Raw genomic sequence first — 20,790 nt, 5'->3', positions numbered from 1 at the left:
CACATGCTATATTATTGTGCATCTAATATCACTAATTTATATCATGTGTGGGTAAATCTTCACATGCTATATTATTGTGCATCTAATATCACTAATTTATATCATGTGTGGGTAAATATTCACATGTTATATTATTGTACATCTAATATCACTAATTTATATCATGTGTGGGTAAATCTTCACATGCTATATTATTGTGCATCTAATATCACTAATTTATATCATGTGTGGGTAAGTATTCACATGTTATATTATTGTACATCTAATATCACTAATTTATATCATGTGTGGGTAAATATTCACATGTTATATTATTGTACATCTAATATCACTAATTTATATCATGTGTGGGTAAATATTCACATGTTATATTATTGTGCATCTAATATCACTAATTTATATCATGTGTGGGTAAATCTTCACATGCTATATTATTGTGCATCTAATATCACTAATTTATATCATGTGTGGGTAAGTATTCACATACTCGCTCCCCGTGTATCTAATGTCACTAATCTACCAATTCATTCATATTCAGGAACTCGGAGACCTCACTTTAATAGCAGATGTGGGTATCAATGATACTGAAGATCTTCTGGAGAAACAGCAATACATCTTTGGTGCATTTACTGAGCGCCTCTGGGCCTACCTCACCATTAAACAACTCCTCACCCAAAGGTGAGTATCCACAACGGAAAGTTTGGATAAGATTCTTGGATTATTGGGTCATTTACTTTGCATATTCCAATAGATCTTTATTTTGCTCCTTGTTCATTTCCTTTTACCTGTGTAAAGTGAGTACCCTTCCCATTTATTCGGACCCAATCATTTTGGAGCCTCAGTTCTCATCTTCGATTGGGAGGGTTCATGTTGTTGTTTCCTGGTCACAAAGGTGTCACAAAACAAAGGCATTTGATGCCGAATTCCATGTCGCATCCCAAGAAGTCACATTTTCTTTGTCCCCAGGATGATCGAACCCAACCCGGAGGTGAAACAAATACTCACAGACAGAGCTCTAAATATCTCTCTTAAGTATGGATTTGTGACTCCTCTCACATCAATGGTCATCACCAAACAGCAGCGAGTGAAGAAACAAGGTGAGCAGCATCATCCACTCATTGGACGAATTCTCTTGGACATTTATCACATCGCTTATAATTCCTGTACAAAGTTAAATATAATACCTGTGAACACCTGGACTGGGATGATACAAGGAGGACAGTTTATTGCTGGGTTGGGATTCAAACCCAGGTCAGACAGGTTACAGGTGAACGTACCTCTAGGCCAACCTGTCAGCCCATGAGGAGCTCATGATAAAGCGAATTCATCCCGAGGAGGGAATTGACTCGGACTTCAGGTGAGTTGATGTTCCAGAGTGGAAAGTTTCATCAAACTGGGACTTGTGGAATATTAATGGTGGAATAATAAAGTGAGGAAGTGGTTCTCGGTCATCGAACAGTCCACAGGTGGTCATGTACGTTCGATCTGGAGTGGTGAGGCAAATATGACAAGAAAGGTTTATGGTGCGTACCTTTATGGGTTAGTGATTATAATATAATATGGGATGGGTTTATGGTGGGTACCTTTATGGGTTAGTGATTATAATATGATCAGGGATGGGTTTATGGTGGATACCTTTATGGGTTAGTGATTATAATATGATCAGGGATGGGTTTATGGTGGGTACCTTTATGGGAAGGTGATTATAATATGATCAGGGATGGGTTTATGGTGGGTACCTTTATGGGTTAGTGATTATCATATAATCATTAGGAGGTCGATGAGGGAACATTTTGGTTTGGTGAACAGTATGATGTCAGTTGTAGGTTTTTTAGGAGCATTTAGGATCCCCCAAGGAGAATGCAGAAAAAGACAATCGTGCCCATCTTGGCTGTGCCATTCTCCATCCAAACACTCTAACCCACACATTTTTCTGCCATCACTAACACACAACACATGTTTTACAACGCAATACTGTGTTTTCTTTTCCTGACACTTCATTCTGTAAATATTTTGTAATATGTTCTTCATTTTGTAAATATTGTTGCGGATATGGCATTTGGCCTCCATATCCGCTTGTAAATGTTCCCCTATTTCCCCAACTATCCCCAATCCCCCATTCCCTAGTCCCATTGCCTGTAAATAACACTCTGTAGAACCGACCTTCCCCTTTTTCCCCCATTAAATGTCGTGCCCAGGTCCACCGCATCTCACGTAGACAACTTTCGGACATCTTGCTAGTTATTCTTAGTCTATGTCAGTTAAGGACTCGTTTCCATTAATTCTGACTCTTCGTTGCACCAGAATGTGATTGTATGGCACCAGTAGTGAGTTTAGGACCTCCCCATACCTCCTCCCATCTTCCCCATGAAACAACAACTACAACAACGGCGTGCGGGGAGTGTGCGTCCTCACATCGGCTTGGTTAGCCGCCATTGACCATGCGCTCCGACGGGGTTACCACGAAGGGGCTCACTGTCAGCTCCTCGTCAAGGGCGGAGCCCGGTAACCCCCCCGCACCCAATAAGAAGGGCGGACCGATTCCATCTGGGGCGGAGCTAACTAGCCGAGGGCGTGTCACTCCCCGCCGGATATACGCAGCGGCCTACCGGACGTGACGTCAGATGCGCCTCAGCCACGAAAGAGAACCAGACGCCACCTCCGAGGCTGTGAGACCTCCCGCATCTCTGGACCGGACCGGGTCGATTCTGTCCCTGAGCCAAGAGTGCACCTTGAGCCATCGACTACCCGCCTTCCTTGCCATCAATCCCCGTGTGAGTCAGTCTTGTCCCGTTTATCTGTCGTCTGTCGGGGCTAAGATAAGACCGTGTTTAAGTGCCCACCTTTCTATGCTGTCTCTCTTGTCTTTGTAATCTAACCTTCCGCAATATTATAACCTCCTCCGGAGGTCTTGAGAACCGTACCCCTTGTGTCGTTGCCTTAATCCCAGCCGTTGTGTCCTTTTCCTTCATTGATTTAGCGTAGCGCGACTCGGCCAAGGTTCGAGTATAATCGGGTAACTTGTGCGGACACGGCGGCCATTCCGCTCGGCCCAGCATAACATCAAAGTCGTGTCCGTAACAATTGGTGTCGAGGAGTGGAATTCGGACCTGGGACTAAATTTGTTAGGCCCAAATTTTGGAACACCAATTGTACCACTAGGGTAACAATTGGTGTTGGGAGGTAGAATTCGATCCGGAGCGCGTTTCCCACGCTCGAAATTATAACGGCGAAATTTGATTTTGTTTTACGAAAATAAAAACCCGAATTTTGAAAGTCGCGCTATGGCGGATCAAGACAGCTGGGTTCCGGTAGAGGAGAGTGAGGCAGGGTCGATCCAGGACCAAATTGAGGGACATGAGGGACAGGAGGAGAGCGAAGCAGTGAGGGCGGCAGGGTCGCAAAATAGCGTTGTCGCGCACGAGGTGGCCACGGCGTCCACGCCCGCGACCGTAGTAGCGCCACCGGTGGATTTGAACTTGTTTTTAATACAAATGAAGGCCCTTATGGCCCAGAATAGTGAGCAAATGAGGGCTGATAGTAAGCGATTGGGTGAGCGATTGGAGGGCCAAATAGGGGTAATAAGGGACGAAGCGAGGGCTCAGAGTGAGCAATTGGGGGTAATGGGAAACCAAATGGGGGTAATGAGGGACGAAGCGAGGGGTACCGGTGAGGGGTTAGACAACGGGATAAAAGAGGTGAAAAATGGGTTAATGGGGGTAGAAAATAGAATGGCTGCCCAGAAGAATCAGATAGAGGGAGTGAAAAATGGGTTAGAGGGGTTAGAAAACAGGATGGAAGGCAAATTGAGGGACATGAGGGACCAAGCGGAAAGGGAAGTTAACCAAATGGGGCAGCAGATAGAGGGGGTCAGAATGGGGGTAGAAACCAAACTGGATGCTCACAGGGAGGAAATGGAGCAGATGAGGGTGGCATCTGGGCAGGAGATGCAAGTGATGGGAGAAGAGATCAGAAGAGGTGTGAGTGAGGAGGTCGGAGGAGTGCGCGAGGAGGTGAGGCACTGTAAGGAGCACATGGAGAAGGAGGTGAGAAAGGGGACTGTAAAATTGCAAGGGGGCATAGAGGACCTGACGCAGGAGGTGGAACAGCTGACGGAGGGACAAAAAGAACTAACGGACCAGGTAAAGAAGAACACAGCGGTAATAGGAGGGTTAAAAGCGACACAAAATGACCTAAAAAATGACTTGGTAGCGACGAAGAGGGAATGTCAGATGGTACGTGAGGGACTGACAGCGAGGTTGGACGAGGTGATAGAGGTAATGGAGACGAAGGACCGGCAGGTGAGGACGCACATGGAAACGGTCAAGGTAGCCTTGGAGGACGAGCTTGAGGAGACGTACCGGGGAATAAAGGAGGTGAAGCAGAAATTAGAAGAAGTGGAAGAAGGGGTGAGCGAAATTAAGAAGCGACGGAGAGAGGATAAGAAAGAGATAAAAGAGGAGATAAAAGAATTGGTCCAAAGTCTGTGTTTGGATCGTGATGATGTGCTCATTAACCGGATGAGGGATTCGCAGGTGATGGAGGAGAAGCTAAGAGGAAGAGGACCCGGTGTAAGTGGTGACCAATATGGTCGTGCGTATGATGCGCCAGGGGATTTAAGAAGCTTGGGGGTCGAGATGGACCCGGGTGTTCGTGAGAGGCCGTGGGTGAAGTGTGCGACAGGTCTGGTGTGCGAAAAAGGAGGTGTGCGAGAAAGTCCGACTCTGGGGTGTGTGAGGAAAAAGTGCGTGCCAAGGAGTGAGGGTGCTGGCGAGAATGAGTCGGTCGTAGCGCGTGTGCGAGGGAGCACATGGAAGCGCGGTGTGGTAAGTGTTACAGAGGGTGTGACGGGAGAGTGTGCGCAAGAGTGTGCGCGAGAAAGGTGTGTGACCGACGGGTGCATGGGGAAAGAGTGCGCTGTCAAAGTCAAGGAAGAATGCACACCTGTGGTGAGTGTTACAGAGGGTGTAACGGGAGAGTGTGCGCGAGAAAGGTGTGTGACGGACAGGTGCATGAGGAAAGAGTGCGCTGTCAAGAGTAAGGGTGAGTGCGCTGTCAAGAATGGAGGTGAGAGTAGTGAGAGTGACAAGGAGAGTGAGATGGTTGTGACAGGTGAGCGAGGATGTACACCTGGGATGGAAGGATGCACACCTGGAATGGTAGAGCGTGAGTGGGAATGCACGCTGGAGTTGGTGGTGAGGCACGTGGTTGGGTGTGCGAATGAGAGCACACCTGTGATTGTCACAGAGGAGGTGACAGAGGAGGGGGCGCGAAGAGGTGTGTTGGTGAGGTGTGCGACCAACGAATGTGTGCCAAAGTGTTCGGTGGTCAGGTGTGTGACCAAGGCTGTGAGTGGAATGGGTGTACCTGGGTGTGTAAGGAAAGGTACGAGGAGCATGGAAACGGCTGGATGTGTGAGCAAGGAACGGGCTGCGGGGTGTAAGCGTCCAGGTGAAGCATCGACGGTAACCGGTTTAGAGGTTAGAGCGACTTTTAGCCGAATCGGGCCCTCGGTGCGTGCTGGGCCTCGCTTTGAACGGCCGCGTCCGTGCTCCACTAGGCGGAGCGGGCAGCCCGATAGAAAGGGTCGTCATGGCGACCACTTTTTGTTGAGGCATTCCGGCAGGTCGAGATCGGGACATTGGATGGCTCCACGCCGAGATGGTGCGTGGGATCTCGGCCCGGGTAAGCCCCCGTCCCTGCACCGAGTGCCGGACGCATCCAGCCGCTGGCACAGAACAACCCGCATTCATGGCTTGGCTTTACGAAGCCGGGCTTTGGACAGGAATTGGCGCACCGAGAGGCATTAGTGAGTAGACTGGGTGATGAGGTCAGTGTTTTGGACCCAAAATTAGAGAAAAACAAAATTTGATGATTGGCAAGGGATTGGCAGTAGTGATTGGCAGATGATGGGTAGTGATTGGCAAATTTTTAATTTGTTGAAATTTGATGTGCAAAATTGGTAGTGAGCGATGGGCCCGGTGGGTAAGGCTGGCATCCCTGCCGCCCTTCCCATGTGGGGCAAAGGAGCAATAGCTTATGGGGTGTGTGGCAGTGAAAACTAGCCCGGGTGGGTTAGGATATTGATAGGGATCTAGCGAAGATGACATTAGGTAACGTTAAGGTTAGTTAGTGACTGATACCTGTAGTGGGGACGCAGGTAGATTAGTGTGGATTATAATGACGAGGGAGCGCAATAGTTAAAGGGACGACTGGGAAGCGCAAGTTTCAGAAGGGAGTAGTTAGCTGAGATGATGCCGTGTGTGTGAGAATTGAACAGGTGTGATTGCACAGGTGTGCAACTGGACAGGTGTGTGGAGCAGTGTATGAGTAGTGAGTGTGTGGATCAGCGCGAATGCGCTTGGGGAGAGAAGGGTGCAGGTGGCACCAGGTGTGAGAGCACAGGTGTGCAGGTACAGATGTGTGGAGAGAGTTGGAGTAAGTGGTACGGAGTGGTGTGCATGGTGCGAAGGTGTGGATGGGGGAAGAGTGGACCCCTTTCACGAGTACCCGGGGCGGGTAGTGTAAGTGTTAGGTAGAGGGTATAGGTAAATTGTGGTTGGATATTGGCATTTGTGGTGCGGTTGCAGAATGGTATTGTGGATGGGTGCATTAGTGTTGTGGAAATGGCTGGGCGTGTAGCCTGTTAGTGTGTGTAGTTGGTTGGGCACTCCACCACTGTGAGGATGTCGGCCAGGTGAGGCCGCAGGTGGGCTCTGGGAGCCGTTAGTGTCAGTGGGGCCCGAGGATCCGGAGGATGGACCCGGGTAGCCCAGTGCCAGAGAGGGCACCGAGTGGGGAGAGCGCCAGAGGGCCTTCCCCAGGTAGTTAGGTTAGGGTGAGGAGCAGGTAAGCTCGGAGGCAACTGCAGTGGTGGAGGTGTGCAGGTGGGTAGACCCACTGGGAGAGGTACACGCCACAGCCCAGAAATTGTGCGAGGGCACCGGGAGATGAATCGGGGGAGTGAGACCCCAAATTGAAAAGCACCACAATTTGGTCAATGGGAATTGGTTTTTAGAACCCATAGTGTAAGAGGGCCAATGGTTTGGCCGGAGAAAGACCCCGGGTAGTGTAAAGTTGTTAAAGTCACTTAGGAAATAGTTAGGATTGATGAACCTGTCGCACCATACGCAGCCACTTGCCTGTGGTGATGATGATGACTCCACACCTGTGTTTTCTTTGTTCTGTTGCAGGAAATGAGAATTGCTGTGAGGATTTGTGAGACGCATCACGACGTGGATGAGACATTGGGGTGATTCCATCTCTCCCTCCTTAGGAGGGACTGATGATGAATTGGTGATGACAAATTATGATGTTGAGTTGGAAATGGCAAATTTTGATGAAAGTTGAAAATGGCAAATTTGATTGGTTAGGAGGGAGAGAAGACGAATTTGGTTTATGGGAGGAACGGGGAAGACAGTAGGGACGTTTGTTGATTTGTAAAGTAGATGTTTATGGGTAGTGTTGTGTTTTGTGGATACAGTAAGGGGTAAGGGAGGGGCCATGTAGGTTACCTGGTGGGGGGGGGGGGCGTACGGTAGGAATGTACCTGTCTCACCTGGTTCCCATGTGCCCCCAGTGTGCATCATCTTACATTGTGTGCACTTTTGCGCCCTTACCACCTTACTCACTTGTCTTTTTCTTTTGTCTCCCACCTCCGAGGATCTGGCTTTGGGGCAGAGAGAGAGGAGAGAGAGGTGCTGGCTCCGCAGTTGTGGGCCTGCACTTTCGCTGCTTGCTGCCTGGATCGATACACCATATGGACCGCAATTTTGGTGGCCACCCACAATGGACCGCAGTTCTTTTGCGGCCAAGCACCACCCGTGGATGGACCTATGGGTCAACGTGGCACCTATGCCATACAGGTGAACCACTTATAGTTGGCCCCCTGACGGCCACAATAAAGAAATGGACGCGGTTGGCGCCTTTCTTTATTTTTGAAAGCAGTAAGAAGGCCAAGTGCACCACACGAAGGCAAGACCAGCGGCAGACCATCGGCCGGCTGCGACACCACACCGTGATTTATAGACACTTTATTGGTGCACCGGATGGTGCTGACTGTACATGATGGGGTGGTGCTTTTGGTGCTTGGAAGGGGTGCTCTGCACGTTATTAAAGGCCGTAAGGCCACAGAGCACTCGTGGGTTGGTGTATCGATGCTGGCATGCGTGCTCTCTCTATGCATAACATCTGCATGTGTTCCTCCAAAAACAGGTCCTGGATCGTAGTGTAAATATCAGCGTAGTCTTGTAAATAATGCTCCCTACCGGCTGTATGTTTAGTTTGCGAATTCTTTCCGCGATTCGGTTATCCTGTGGGCGTGTTTCTGTGAGGAGAAGGGTGCAACGTCGCAGGGGGACATATTTACTCATTTGTGAATATCTGTAAAACTGTCGCACTCAGGGTAGAGTTAATAGTAGAGGGAACTACATCTGAGTGCCACACTAAAATAGGTAAAAATTTATCGGGTCGGGACGCCCCGAGGGTAGAGAAGGGTGCAATGTTGCGGATATGGCATTTGGCCTCCATATCCGCTTGTAAATGTTCCCCTATTTCCCCAATACTCCCCAACTATCCCCAATCCCCCATTCCCTAGTCCCATTGCCTGTAAATAACACTCTGTAGAACCGACCTTCCCCTTTTTCCCCCATTAAATGTCGTGCCCAGGTCCACCGCATCTCACGTAGACAACTTTCGGACATCTTGCTAGTTATTATTAGTCTATGTCAGTTAAGGACTCGTTTCCATTAATTCTGACTCTTCGTTGCACCAGAATGTGATTGTATGGCACCAGTAGTGAGTTTAGGACCTCCCCATACCTCCTCCCATCTTCCCCATGAAACAACAACTACAACAACGGCGTGCGGGGAGTGTGCGTCCTCACATCAGCTTGGTTAGCCGCCATTGACCATGCGCTCCGACGGGGTTACCACGAAAGGGCTCACTGTCAGCTCCTCGTCAAGGGCGGAGCCCGGTAACCCCCCCGCACCCAATAAGAAGGGCGGACCGATTCCATCTGGGGCGGAGCTAACTAGCCGAGGGCGTGTCACTCCCCGCCGGATATACGCAGCGGCCTACCGGACGTGACGTCAGATGCGCCTCAGCCACGAAAGAGAACCAGACGCCACCTCCGAGGCTGTGAGACCTCCCGCATCTCTGGACCGGACCGGGTCGATTCTGTCCCTGAGCCAAGAGTGCACCTTGAGCCATCGACTACCCGCCTTCCTTGCCATCAATCCCCGTGTGAGTCAGTCTTGTCCCGTTTATCTGTCGTCTGTCGGGGCTAAGATAAGACCGTGTTTAAGTGCCCACCTTTCTATGCTGTCTCTCTTGTCTTTGTAATCTAACCTTCCGCAATATTATAACCTCCTCCGGAGGTCTTGAGAACCGTACCCCTTGTGTCGTTGCCTTAATCCCAGCCGTTGTGTCCTTTTCCTTCATTGATTTAGCGTAGCGCGACTCGGCCAAGGTTCAAGTATAATCGGGTAACTTGTGCGGACACGGCGGCCATTCCGCTCGGCCCAGCATAACATCAAAGTCGTGTCCGTAACAATATGTTTGTAATATGTTCTTCATTTTGGAATACGTTCGGAGCATATCTATATGCTTCATTATGTAAATATGTTCGTAATATGTTGTTCATTTTGTAATGTGTTCAGAGCATATCTATATTGTTATGTCGGTAGGGTAGTGATATGTAGAGCCAGAAAGATCTGTGGAGGTAACGTGCTTCGTCTGTCGCGGTAAGGAATCTACCTTGTAATAAGTTTCATGTTTAGGCGTTTTGTCGGGTAAGAGTATATTTGTGAACATACCAGGATGTTCGTGTGATAAATAGAGTTAGGGATTAAAGAGTAACGCCTCTGTGTGTCTCACCATGTAGTCAAACCGTAGTCCCTTTTGGCACTGCACCCATTTAGACACTTAGTTGGGATCTCCTTAGTGCAACATTAAATGACTCCCTTCCCTGACAGTGACTTCGGAAGGAACAGGCAAATAAACCAGGCTGGGGCACCGCCGATGGGCGCCGCCGCCAGTTACACCTCCGACAGGCCTAGCCACATCGAGTGCCACACGCTATCACCACGCTACACGCTACGTGCTATCACCACGCTACATGCTACGAGCTATCGCCATGCTACGGTCCTGTGATTGGTCGGCGCACTAGGCGCGAACCTCCAGCCAACGGGTGCGAGAGGCGTGAAGCTGGAAGGTTAGGTGGAAGTCACTGGTTGGGAGCACGCCAAGGCTGACGTCACTGAAAAGGTTATTTAAGGGAGCGCCGAACGCCATTTTCTCTCTGTCTCTCTGGCTCTTCTCTCTTCTTCGTCCTACGCAGCTCTTGCATCTCTGGCAGCTCGCTTGAAGCTCTCTTGCGGTTCGTGCTCTTGTTTGCGCAGCTAGCCCTTTTGGACATCCGGCGCTTCATCTTGCACAGCCCGAGTTGAGTTGAGTCATAGCCCGAGTGGAGTTCGCTTGCTTCTTGCACGCTTGCTTCGGGAGAGCTGACTGGGACGTGGCAGGCCGATCGTGTGTGAAGATCGACCTCGTGGTGCTTGGAGCGGTGCTTGCGCTTGGAGCGGTGCTCGGTGCTGTGGTGCTGGAGCGAGGGACCTCGTGGGTGCATCGGGGCCGAACGGAGCCGTGTTGGACGGCAGCCAAAGACAAGACGACAGGACCAGATAAGGCCATTACCCATTTCCCCCAAACATAACGAACGTGTTATTTTCAGTAATTCTCCCCTCGTCTCGTTTCTGAAGTCTGGTGTGTGGGATCCCAATGTAGTTGCTTTATTTGATTACCGTCGCGTTTCATTGTTTTGGGTTCCGTGAAATAAACATGTTTATTTTTGTACATTTGAAATCTTGGTTGTCGAGTACACTAACTTCCCCGCAGCTGCCGTCGGTTGACCAAGGTAAGTGCTTTTGCCGCAGCCTTCCATTTTCCTTCTTCCTCCCGTGCGACCATAGTAAATCCGTGTTTGGTTATCGCCTCAAATAAATCCGTTCAGGTCTCTGGTGTTAACCGGAGTCGCACGACAACATGCTTCATCCTGTAAATATGTTTGTAATCTGTTCTTTATTCTGTAAATATGTTTGTAATATGTTCTTCATTCTGTAAATATGTTTGTAATGTGTTCTTCATTCTGTAAATATGTTTGTAATATGTTCTTCATTCTGTAAATATGTTTGTAATATGTTCTTCATTCTGTAAATATGTTTGTAATATGTTCTTCATTTTGTAAATATGTTTCTAATATGTTCTTCATTCTGTAAATATGTTTGTAATATGTTCTTCATGCTGTAAATATGTTTGTAATATGTTCTTCCTTTTGTAATGTGTTTGGAGCATATCTGTACGCTTCATTCTGTAAATATGTTTGTAATCTGTTCTTTATTCTGTAAATATGTTTGTAATATGTTCTTCATTCTGTAAATATGTTTGTAATATGTTCTTCATTCTGTAAATATGTTTACAAAATGAAGAACATATTGCAATGTGTTTGGAGCATATCTGTGCACTTCATTCTGTAAATATGTTTGTAATCTGTTCTTTATTCTGTAAATATGTTTGTAATATGTTCGTCATTCTGTAAATATGTTTGTAATATGTTCTTCATTCTGTAAATATGTTTGTAATATGTTCTTCATTCTGTAAATATGTTTGTAATATGTTCTTCATTCTGTAAATATGTGTGTAATATGTTCTTCATTCTGTAAATATGTTTGTAATATGTTCTTCATTCTGTAAATATGTTTGTAATATGTTCTTCATTCTGTAAATATGTTTGTAATATGTTCTTCATTCTGTAAATATGTTTGTAATATGTTCTTCATTCTGTAAATATGTTTGTAATCTGTTCTTTATTCTGTAAATATGTTTGCAATATGTTTTTCATTCTGTAAATATGTTTGTAATATGTTCTTCATTCCGTAAATATGTTTCTAATATGTTCTTCATTCTGTAAATATGTTTGTAATATGTTCTTCATTTTGTAAATATGTTTGTAATATGTTCTTCATTCTGTAAATATGTTTGTAATATGTTCTTCATTCTGTAAATATGTTTGTAATATGTTCTTCATTCTGTAAATATGTTTGTAATCTGTTCTTTATTCTGTAAATATGTTTGTAATATGTTCGTCATTCTGTAAATATGTTTGTAATATGTTCTTCATTCTGTAAATATGTTTGTAATATGTTCTTCATTCTGTAAATATGTTTGTAATATGTTCTTCATTCTGTAAATATGTGTGTAATATGTTCTTCATTCTGTAAATATGTTTGTAATATGTTCTTCATTCTGTAAATATGTTTGTAATATGTTCTTCATTCTGTAAATATGTTTGTAATATGTTCTTTATTCTGTAAATATGTTTGTAATATGTTCTTCATTCTGTAAATATGTTTGTAATCTGTTCTTTATTCTGTAAATATGTTTGCAATATGTTTTTCATTCTGTAAATATGTTTGTAATATGTTCTTCATTCCGTAAATATGTTTCTAATATGTTCTTCATTCTGTAAATATGTTTGTAATATGTTCTTCATTTTGTAAATATGTTTGTAATATGTTCTTCATTCTGTAAATATGTTTGTAATATGTTCTTCATTCTGTAAATATGTTTGCAATCTGTTCTTCATTCTGTAAATATGTTTGTAATATGTTCTTCATTCTGTAAATATGTTTGTAATATGTTCTTCATTCTGTAAATATGTTTGTAATCTGTTCTTTATTCTGTAAATATGTTTGTAATCTGTTCTTTATTCTGTAAATATGTTTGTAATATGTTCTTCATTCTGTAAATATGTTTGTAATATGTTCGTCATTCTGTAAATATGTTTGTAATATGTTCTTCATTCTGTAAATATGTTTGTAATATGTTCTTCATTCTGTAAATATGTTTGTAATATGTTCTTCATTCTGTAAATATGTTTGTAATATGTTCTTCATTCTATAAATATGTTTGTAATCTGTTCTTTATTCTGTAAATATGTTTGCAATATGTTTTTCATTCTGTAAATATGTTTGTAATATGTTCTTCATTCTGTAAATATGTTTGTAATATGTTCTTCATTCTGTAAATATGTTTGTAATATGTTCTTCATTCTGTAAATATGTTTGTAATATGTTCTTCATTCTGTAAATATGTTTGTAATATGTTCGTCATTCTGTAAATATGTTTGTAATATGTTCTTCATTCTGTAAATATGTTTGTAATATGTTCTTCCTTTTGTAATGTGTTTGGAGCATATCTGTACGCTTCATTCTGTAAATATGTTTGTAATCTGTTCTTTATTCTGTAAATATGTTTGTAATATGTTCTTCATTCTGTAAATATGTTTGTGATATGTTCTTCATTCTGTAAATATTGTAACGAATTTGAGAAGTGTAACGGTTTTTGAGAAGTGTAACAATTTTGGAGAAAGTGTAACGAATGTGAAAAGTATGGTTTTGTTGTGTGTAACACCCTCGTAATGTAAATAATGGTCGCAGCCGTCCTCCTAGTTAATTCCATGAAACTTACACACAGGCCACGATATATCTTTTTAAATAGTTTATTTCCTTATTCCATGTAGGCTAAATATGTGTTTCCCACTAGATTGACTGCATTGTATCAAACGAAATAAGCGTAGGCCCCTTTCAATTTCCCCAATCATCTCCGCTCTCCAAAGTTCCTTTCAAAAGCGGTGCGAGTGGTGTTCAATCCCGCAAGCCGCCATTGCCCATGTGCTCATCTCGGAGAAGAGGGGGGTAGGAGCCGCCAACTCACAGGCGTGGCACGTCGTCATGATCAAAGGAGGAATCGGACAGCCCTAACAGCCAACCAGCACCGCGGTTAGTGACCCGGTAGGCGTGCCCTCGCAGCCGGCGGCTTGATTCCGCCCCAAGTAATAAAAGCGACTGGAAGGGACTGCTTCGGGAGATGACATGAGAGAGGACATGAGAGATGAGCTGTGAGCTGTGAGCTGTGAGCTGTGAGATGAGAGACGCTCCAAACCAAAAAGGAGAGATACTTGGAGAGGAAACCAGCTTTGAAGAGACGCGCTGAGAGGAGGGAGACGGCTCCACCAGAAGGAGAGGAGCAGGTGTGACCGAGCCAGCGCGTGACGTCTACAGCATCGGCAGCGTCGACGCGACGGAGGGTTTTCCCGCCAAAAACGCGAAGAATTGGGAGCTGCTACCTCCAGCCCTGCCGGTTGCAGGGACCTGACCCTGCCTCCCTCTCCAGCAACCCACCTCCGCCAATCCTGCCTGCAATTTCCCCCATGTAAGTGTGAACGTCGTCTGTCTTCAATGTTGTCCTGGGATTAAGTAAATTGAATAGTATAAGTTAACGATTCACTGTGTGACTGCTTCTTCCATCCATTGCTTGTAAATAATTTTGGTCGCTCCTTCTTTTTGCTTGTGTGTGTATAATAAATCTGTTCTTCCTCCGTACTCTGTCTTCTTCTCTTTTCCTTCTCTTTCGGTCGCTTTAGAGGTTTCCCGATTGAATATCTGTGGTGCGATCTGGTCAACGTTGGGGGAGTCGGGCCAATTGGGGATCCTGTAACGGTCGCGGTTGGACCATCCGCTCGGCCCATCATAACATCTAAACCGCGATCCGTAACAATTGGTGTCTGGGAGTGGGATTCGAGGCCCGAACCAAATTTTTAAAAGGTGTAGAAAAAAAAAATTTTTGGGTCAAAATTACGAGCTGCCGAAATTTTGTTTAATAAAACCCGAATTTTGAGATCGCGCCATGGCCAATCAAGGCGATCGGATGTCGGTGGGGGAGATAGACGGGTTAGGGGTAACCCAGGACTTAGGGGAAGAAAGGGAGGAGGAGAGCAATGAGGAGGCGGTTGAGGGGGTATCAGGCGCACAAAATGGCGTCCTCGCGCACGAGGTTACGGGCGCGCAAAATGGCGCCTCGCACATGGCCACGGCGACCGCGCCCGCGACCGTAACAGCGCCGCTGGTGGATTCGAACCTTTTTATGTTACAAATGGGGGCCCTTATGGAGAGGCTAGAATCAAAAATGGGGGTAATGGGGAACCGGATGGAGGCTCAGAATGAGCAATTGGGGGTAATGGGGAACCGGATGGAGGCTCAGAGTGAGCAAATTGAAGCAACAATAAACGGAATGAGGGCCGATAGGAAGGAAAGTGAGCAGAGGGACAGAGACCGCAAGTTGGGCGAAAGGGTCCCAGGGGTGCACGAGGAGGTAACGCGGGTCGAGAAGCGCCGGTTGAGCGAAGCGGAGGAAAGCACGGGTACAATGACAGGGGTAGAAATCACGACACGGGGTTTGGAAAAGCCGGCGACCGATGAGGTAGAGGGTGTTTTATTAAAGCCAGCGGTCGTCGAGGTGAGTAAAGAAAAAGCGGAAGTGGGCATTGAAATTGAAGAGATGACGGAGGTAGCCCGGGAATTGCAGGGAGAAATGGAAAATGTACAAAGTCCCTGCTCAAATCATGATGATGTACTCGCTAATCCAAATGGAAGTTTGCAGGTTTTGGTGCAGGGAGGAAGAAGAACCCCGAAGGTGAGACGTGCTGTGTATTGTGCAGGGAGATTTTGTCAGAGGATGTTTGGCGACAAAAGTATTTTCGCGCGCTTGGGATCGAGGAGGCATCCGGGCATTGGTGAAGGGTCCCGTGTGAGTGGAAATGGCACGCGTGGGAGGAAAAAGTGTGCGTCGGCGAGTGGGTGTGTTATAAAGTGTGGGAGTGAAACTGAGTGCGAGCGAGAATGCATGTCGGTGTGTACGGAGTGTGACACGAGGAGTGAGTTGGTGGTGGAGCGGGTGCGAGGATGCACGCATGGGATGAACGGCGAAGGTGTGCGAGAAAGCACACCTGAGTTGGTAGTAGCGTGAGAGTGGGAGAGCCCATCTGAGCGCGTTAGTGGGTGGATGCAAGAGTGCACGCCCATGGTGAGTGGTACGGAGTACGTACCGAGGGAGAGTGCGCAAGTCGGTGCGCGAGGTGTGTTAAAGGAGTGTGCGAACAGCATGTGTGCGCGAGAGGTGTGGTGTGTAACAGGGAGTACGTTGGTGGAATGTACGGACGGCGTTGGAACGCCGGGTTTTGTGAGGGTGAAAGGGGTAGCGTATGCGTGTGAGCATGCAAGTGAAGCATCGACGGTAACCGGGTTAGCGGTTAGGGCGACGGATAGCCGATGCGAGCACTCGGGGCGCGGGGTGCTTTGTTGGGTGCGAGGCCCGGCGCGGGTCGATGCTGCGTCGCTTCTCTTCGAAGCGTCGTTGCCGATTCGGGCTTGGCCCCGCCCCGCACGGTCGAGTCCGGGCTTTGTCGGGCGAGGCGACCGGTCCGGTTCAAGGGCGAGTGGGAGGAAGCGGAACGGTGCCCCCTCGTGGGGACGGGGTTCCGACCGAGGGAGATTGAGCCATCGGGCCCGGGACCGCAAGGTGCCGCGCCGAGATGGTGCGTGGAACCTCGGCCCAACCAAACCACCTCCCTTGAACCGAAAGCCGGACGGATTCAACCTGCAGGTGACCAAACCACCCGAATTCATTGCTCGGCTTTACGAACCGAGTTTAATGATGTCACGATGCACCGAGGCTAGGATATAGTGGACTGTGATGATAGTGATAGTGATAGTGATCGTGATTTGATACGAAATTTATAATAGTGGGTAGAATTGGCAGTAAATGGAAAAATTTTGAATTGGTTGGAATTTGGACGAGCAAAATTGATAGTGGGACCTCCCCGATGTGGTGGGATGGCAACTCTGTCATCCCTCACAAACGGGTGGGGCAAATGCGCTATAGATTATGGGGTTTATGGCAGTGAAAACTAGCCCGGGTGGGTTAGGATATCGTGTGTAGGGCCCTAGAAGATGACATTAGGTGACGTTAAGGTTAGTTAGTGACAAGGATACCTGTAGTGGGGACGCAGGTAGATTAGCGTGGATGATAATGACGTGGGAGCGCAATAGTTTAAAGGGACGACTGGGAAGCGCAAGTTTCAGAGGGGAGTAGTTAGCTGAGATGATGCCGTGTGTTTGAGGATTGAACAGGTGTGATTGCACAGGTGTGCAACTGAACAGGTGGATGGAGCAGTGTATGAGTGAGTGAAGGTGATTGTGTATTGTGATGACCAAATGGTCCAGGAAGAAAGGAGGGTGCAGGTGGCACCAGGTGTGAGGGCACAGGTGTGCAACAACAGGTATGGAGGATGGTAGTGTGGAATAAATGGAGTATTGGAATGGATGGTCGTGGAGTGAGTATGGTGGAAATTGTGGAGTGGAGTGGATGGTGCGAAGGTGTGAATGGGGGAAGAGTGGACCCCCATCACGAATACCCGGGGCGGGTAGTGTAAGTGTTAGGTAGAGGGTATAGGTAAATTGTGGTTGGATATTGGCATCTGTGGTGCGGGCGAAAGAATGGTCTTTGGATGGGTGCATTAGTGTTGTGGAAATGGCTGGGCGTGTAGCCTGTTAGTGTGTGTAGTTGGTTTGGGCACTCCACCACTGTGAGGATGTCGGCCAGGTGAGGCCGCAGGTGGGCTCTGGGAGCCGGTAGTTGTTGTGGATGGGGCCCGAGGATCCGGAGGACGGACCCGGGTAGCCCAGTGCCAGAGGGCACCAAGGGGTGACAGAACCAGGAGGGGTCTTCCCCAGTTAGTTAGGTTAGGGTGAGGAGCTAGGTAAGCTCGGGTGGCACCTGCAGTGGTGGAGGTGTGCAGTTGGGTAGACCTGCTGGGAGAGCTACACGTCGCAGCCCAGAAATTGTGCGAGGGCACCGGGAGATGAATCGGGGGAGTGAGACCCCAAATTGAGAAGCACCACAGTTTGGTCAATGGGAATTGGTTTTTAGAACCCATAGTGTAAGTTGGCCAATGGATTGGCAGGGAGACCCCGGGTAGTGTAAAGAGTGTTACGGTCATTTAGAGGATAGTTAGGATTGGAGTCTCCTCGCACCATCTGCATCCACTCACCTGAGATGAGGTAACTCCACACCATGCCATGTTTTATTATTTTTTCATTAATGCAAATGTTTTGGATTGTGAGACGCATCATGACGTGGGTGTGACATTGTGCTTGATGTTCCATCTCTTCCTCCTTATGAGGATTGATGACGAATTGGGTGATGTCAAATTTTGGGATAGTGGGATTGTGGAGACGAATTTGGTAGGGGAAATAAGGGGAAGACGTGACAGTAGCGACGGATTTGTAAAGGTGTAAATTGTTGTAAATATGGGGTAAGGGCAAGGGTAGTGTAGGTGACAGGGGGGTGACGTACGGTAGGGACGAGTTTTTCTCACTTCGCTCTCCGTACGCACTTCACCCTGCATTGCCTTTATTGACGTGTACCCTTGTGACCTTACCCCTCGCTCATTTGTCTTCCCCCCTTTTGTCTCCCACTTGAGGACCTGTGCGCCATTGGGTGCCGAGGGGAGCGTGCGTGAGATGGCCATTGTGCACACGAGATCCTCAGAACCAGCATGCATTGCGTTGATGTACCACTTTATGGACAGCTGATCTGCGGCCAAGTACCACTTGATGGACCCCAGGTTCTGGGGCAGGGCACCTCTGGTGGAGACCGGCCATAGTGGCCAGGGAATCTTGCTTGCGGACCTCGGTAAGGTGGCACCTATGCGAAACAGGTGGACCACCCTTAGTTGGCCCCTGAGGCCCTAAATAAAAACGAACACAAGTTGTGCTTTTTATTATTTCCAAGTAGGCCGCATGAAGCCAGAAGACGTCGGGAAGAACATCGGCCCAGCAGAGAAAGAGAAGACCACCACCAGTTGTTTTGTTGTGTTTATTATGAACCGTGGTGACTGTGCACTGAGTGGTGCTTTTGGTGCTTTTGGTGCTTTGTGGTGCTTTTGGTGCTTTGTGGTGCTTTTGGTGCTTTTGGGTGCTTTGGTGGTATTGGTACTGGTGCATCGATGCAATGCGTGCTGTCTCCTCCCTCCCAACAGGAATTTCTTTTTCTTGTTCCCTAAAAAGAAAAAAAAAACACAGGTCCTGGGTTGCGTTGTAAATAAGAAATAACGTCACTGTAAATAATGCTCCCCACCGTAAATGTATAGTTTGAGAACAATTCCGTAATTCGGTTATCCTGTGGGCTTGAGTCTGTTAGACAGGGTGCAATGCAATAGGGGGACATACTTATTTGTGTTTTAAGATTGTCACACTCAGGGTCAGGTTAATTGTAGAGGGAATTACACCTACGTGTCACACTAAGTTAAAGTTTTGTAGGCCCGAGAAAGGCCTGAAGAAAGGAGGGTGCAGTGTAACGAATTTGAGAAGTGTAACGGTTTTTGAGAAGTGTAACAATTTTGGAGAAAGTGTAACGAATGTGAAAAGTATGGTTTTGTTGTGTGTAACACCCTCGTAATGTAAATAATGGTCGCAGCCGTCCTCCTAGTTAATTCCATGAAACTTACACACAGGCCACGATATATCTTTTTAAATAGTTTATTTCCTTATTCCATGTAGGCTAAATATGTGTTTCCCACTAGATTGACTGCATTGTATCAAACGAAATAAGCGTAGGCCCCTTTCAATTTCCCCAATCATCTCCGCTCTCCAAAGTTCCTTTCAAAAGCGGTGCGAGTGGTGTTCAATCCCGCAAGCCGCCATTGCCCATGTGCTCATCTCGGAGAAGAGGGGGGTAGGAGCCGCCAACTCACAGGCGTGGCACGTCGTCATGATCAAAGGAGGAATCGGACAGCCCTAACAGCCAACCAGCACCGCGGTTAGCGACCCGGTAGGTGTGCCCTCGCAGCCGGCGGCTTGATTCCGCCCCAAGTAATAAAAGCGACTGGAAGGGACTGCTTCGGGAGATGACATGAGAGAGGACATGAGAGATGAGCTGTGAGCTGTGAGCTGTGAGCTGTGAGATGAGAGACGCTCCAAACCAAAAAGGAGAGATACTTGGAGAGGAAACCAGCTTTGAAGAGACGCGCTGAGAGGAGGGAGACGGCTCCACCAGAAGGAGAGGAGCAGGTGTGACCGAGCCAGCGCGTGACGTCTACAGCATCGGCAGCATCGACACGACCGAGGGTTTTCCCGCCAAAAACGCGAAGAATTGGGAGCTGCTACCTCCAGCCCTGCCGGTTGCAGGGACCTGACCCTGCCTCCCTCTCCAGCAACCCACCTCCGCCAATCCTGCCTGCAATTTCCCCCGTGTAAGTGTGAACGTCGTCTGTCTTGAATGTTGTCCTGGGGTTAAGTAAATTGAATAGTATAAGTTAACGATTCACTGTGTGACTGCTTCTTCCATCCATTGCTTGTAAATAATTTTGGTCGCTCCTTCTTTTTGCTTGTGTGTGTATAATAAATCTGTTCTTCCTCCGTACTCTGTCTTCTTCTCTTTTCCTTCTCTTTCGGTCGCTTTAGAGGTTTCCCGATTGAATATCTGTGGTGCGATCTGGTCAACGTTGGGGGAGTCGGGCCAATTGGGGATCCTGTAACGGTCGCGGTTGGACCATCCGCTCGGCCCATCATAACATCTAAACCGCGATCCGTAACAATATGTTTGTAATATGTTCTTCATTCTGTAAATATGTTTGTAATATGTTCTTCATTCTGTAAATATGTTTGTAATATGTTCTTCATTCTGTAAATATGTTCTTCATTCTGTAAATATGTTTGTAATATGTTCTTCATTCTGTAAATATGTTTGTGATATGTTCTTCATTCTGTAAATATGTTTTTAATATGTTCTTCATTTTGTAAATATGTTTGTAATCTGCTTTCTCTGCTTGTTTGTTCATGTAACAAAATTGGTCAAACAAGATATTCGACTTTGCATAGGCCCAACACTTTC

The 20,790-nt window shown here is 47.0% G+C and overlaps 1 protein-coding gene across 1 annotated transcript in view; it reads left to right on the top strand.

Annotated features, from left to right (window-relative positions):
* Positions 1-20,790, top strand: part of LOC137418719 (inter-alpha-trypsin inhibitor heavy chain H3) — a 124,929-nt gene that overhangs the window by 83,380 nt on the left and 20,759 nt on the right. The window contains exons 13-14 of the mRNA XM_068104832.2: positions 539-678; positions 967-1,097. Coding sequence (XP_067960933.2) covers positions 539-678; positions 967-1,097 — 271 coding nt within the window. The remainder of the gene's footprint in view (positions 1-538; positions 679-966; positions 1,098-20,790) is intronic.

This window comes from Myxine glutinosa, chromosome 1, assembly GCF_964187855.1.
Source record: "Myxine glutinosa chromosome 1, kmMyxGlut1.1, whole genome shotgun sequence".
Taxonomy (NCBI): domain Eukaryota; kingdom Metazoa; phylum Chordata; class Myxini; order Myxiniformes; family Myxinidae; genus Myxine; species Myxine glutinosa.
This window is presented reverse-complemented; position numbering and strand designations above follow the sequence as displayed.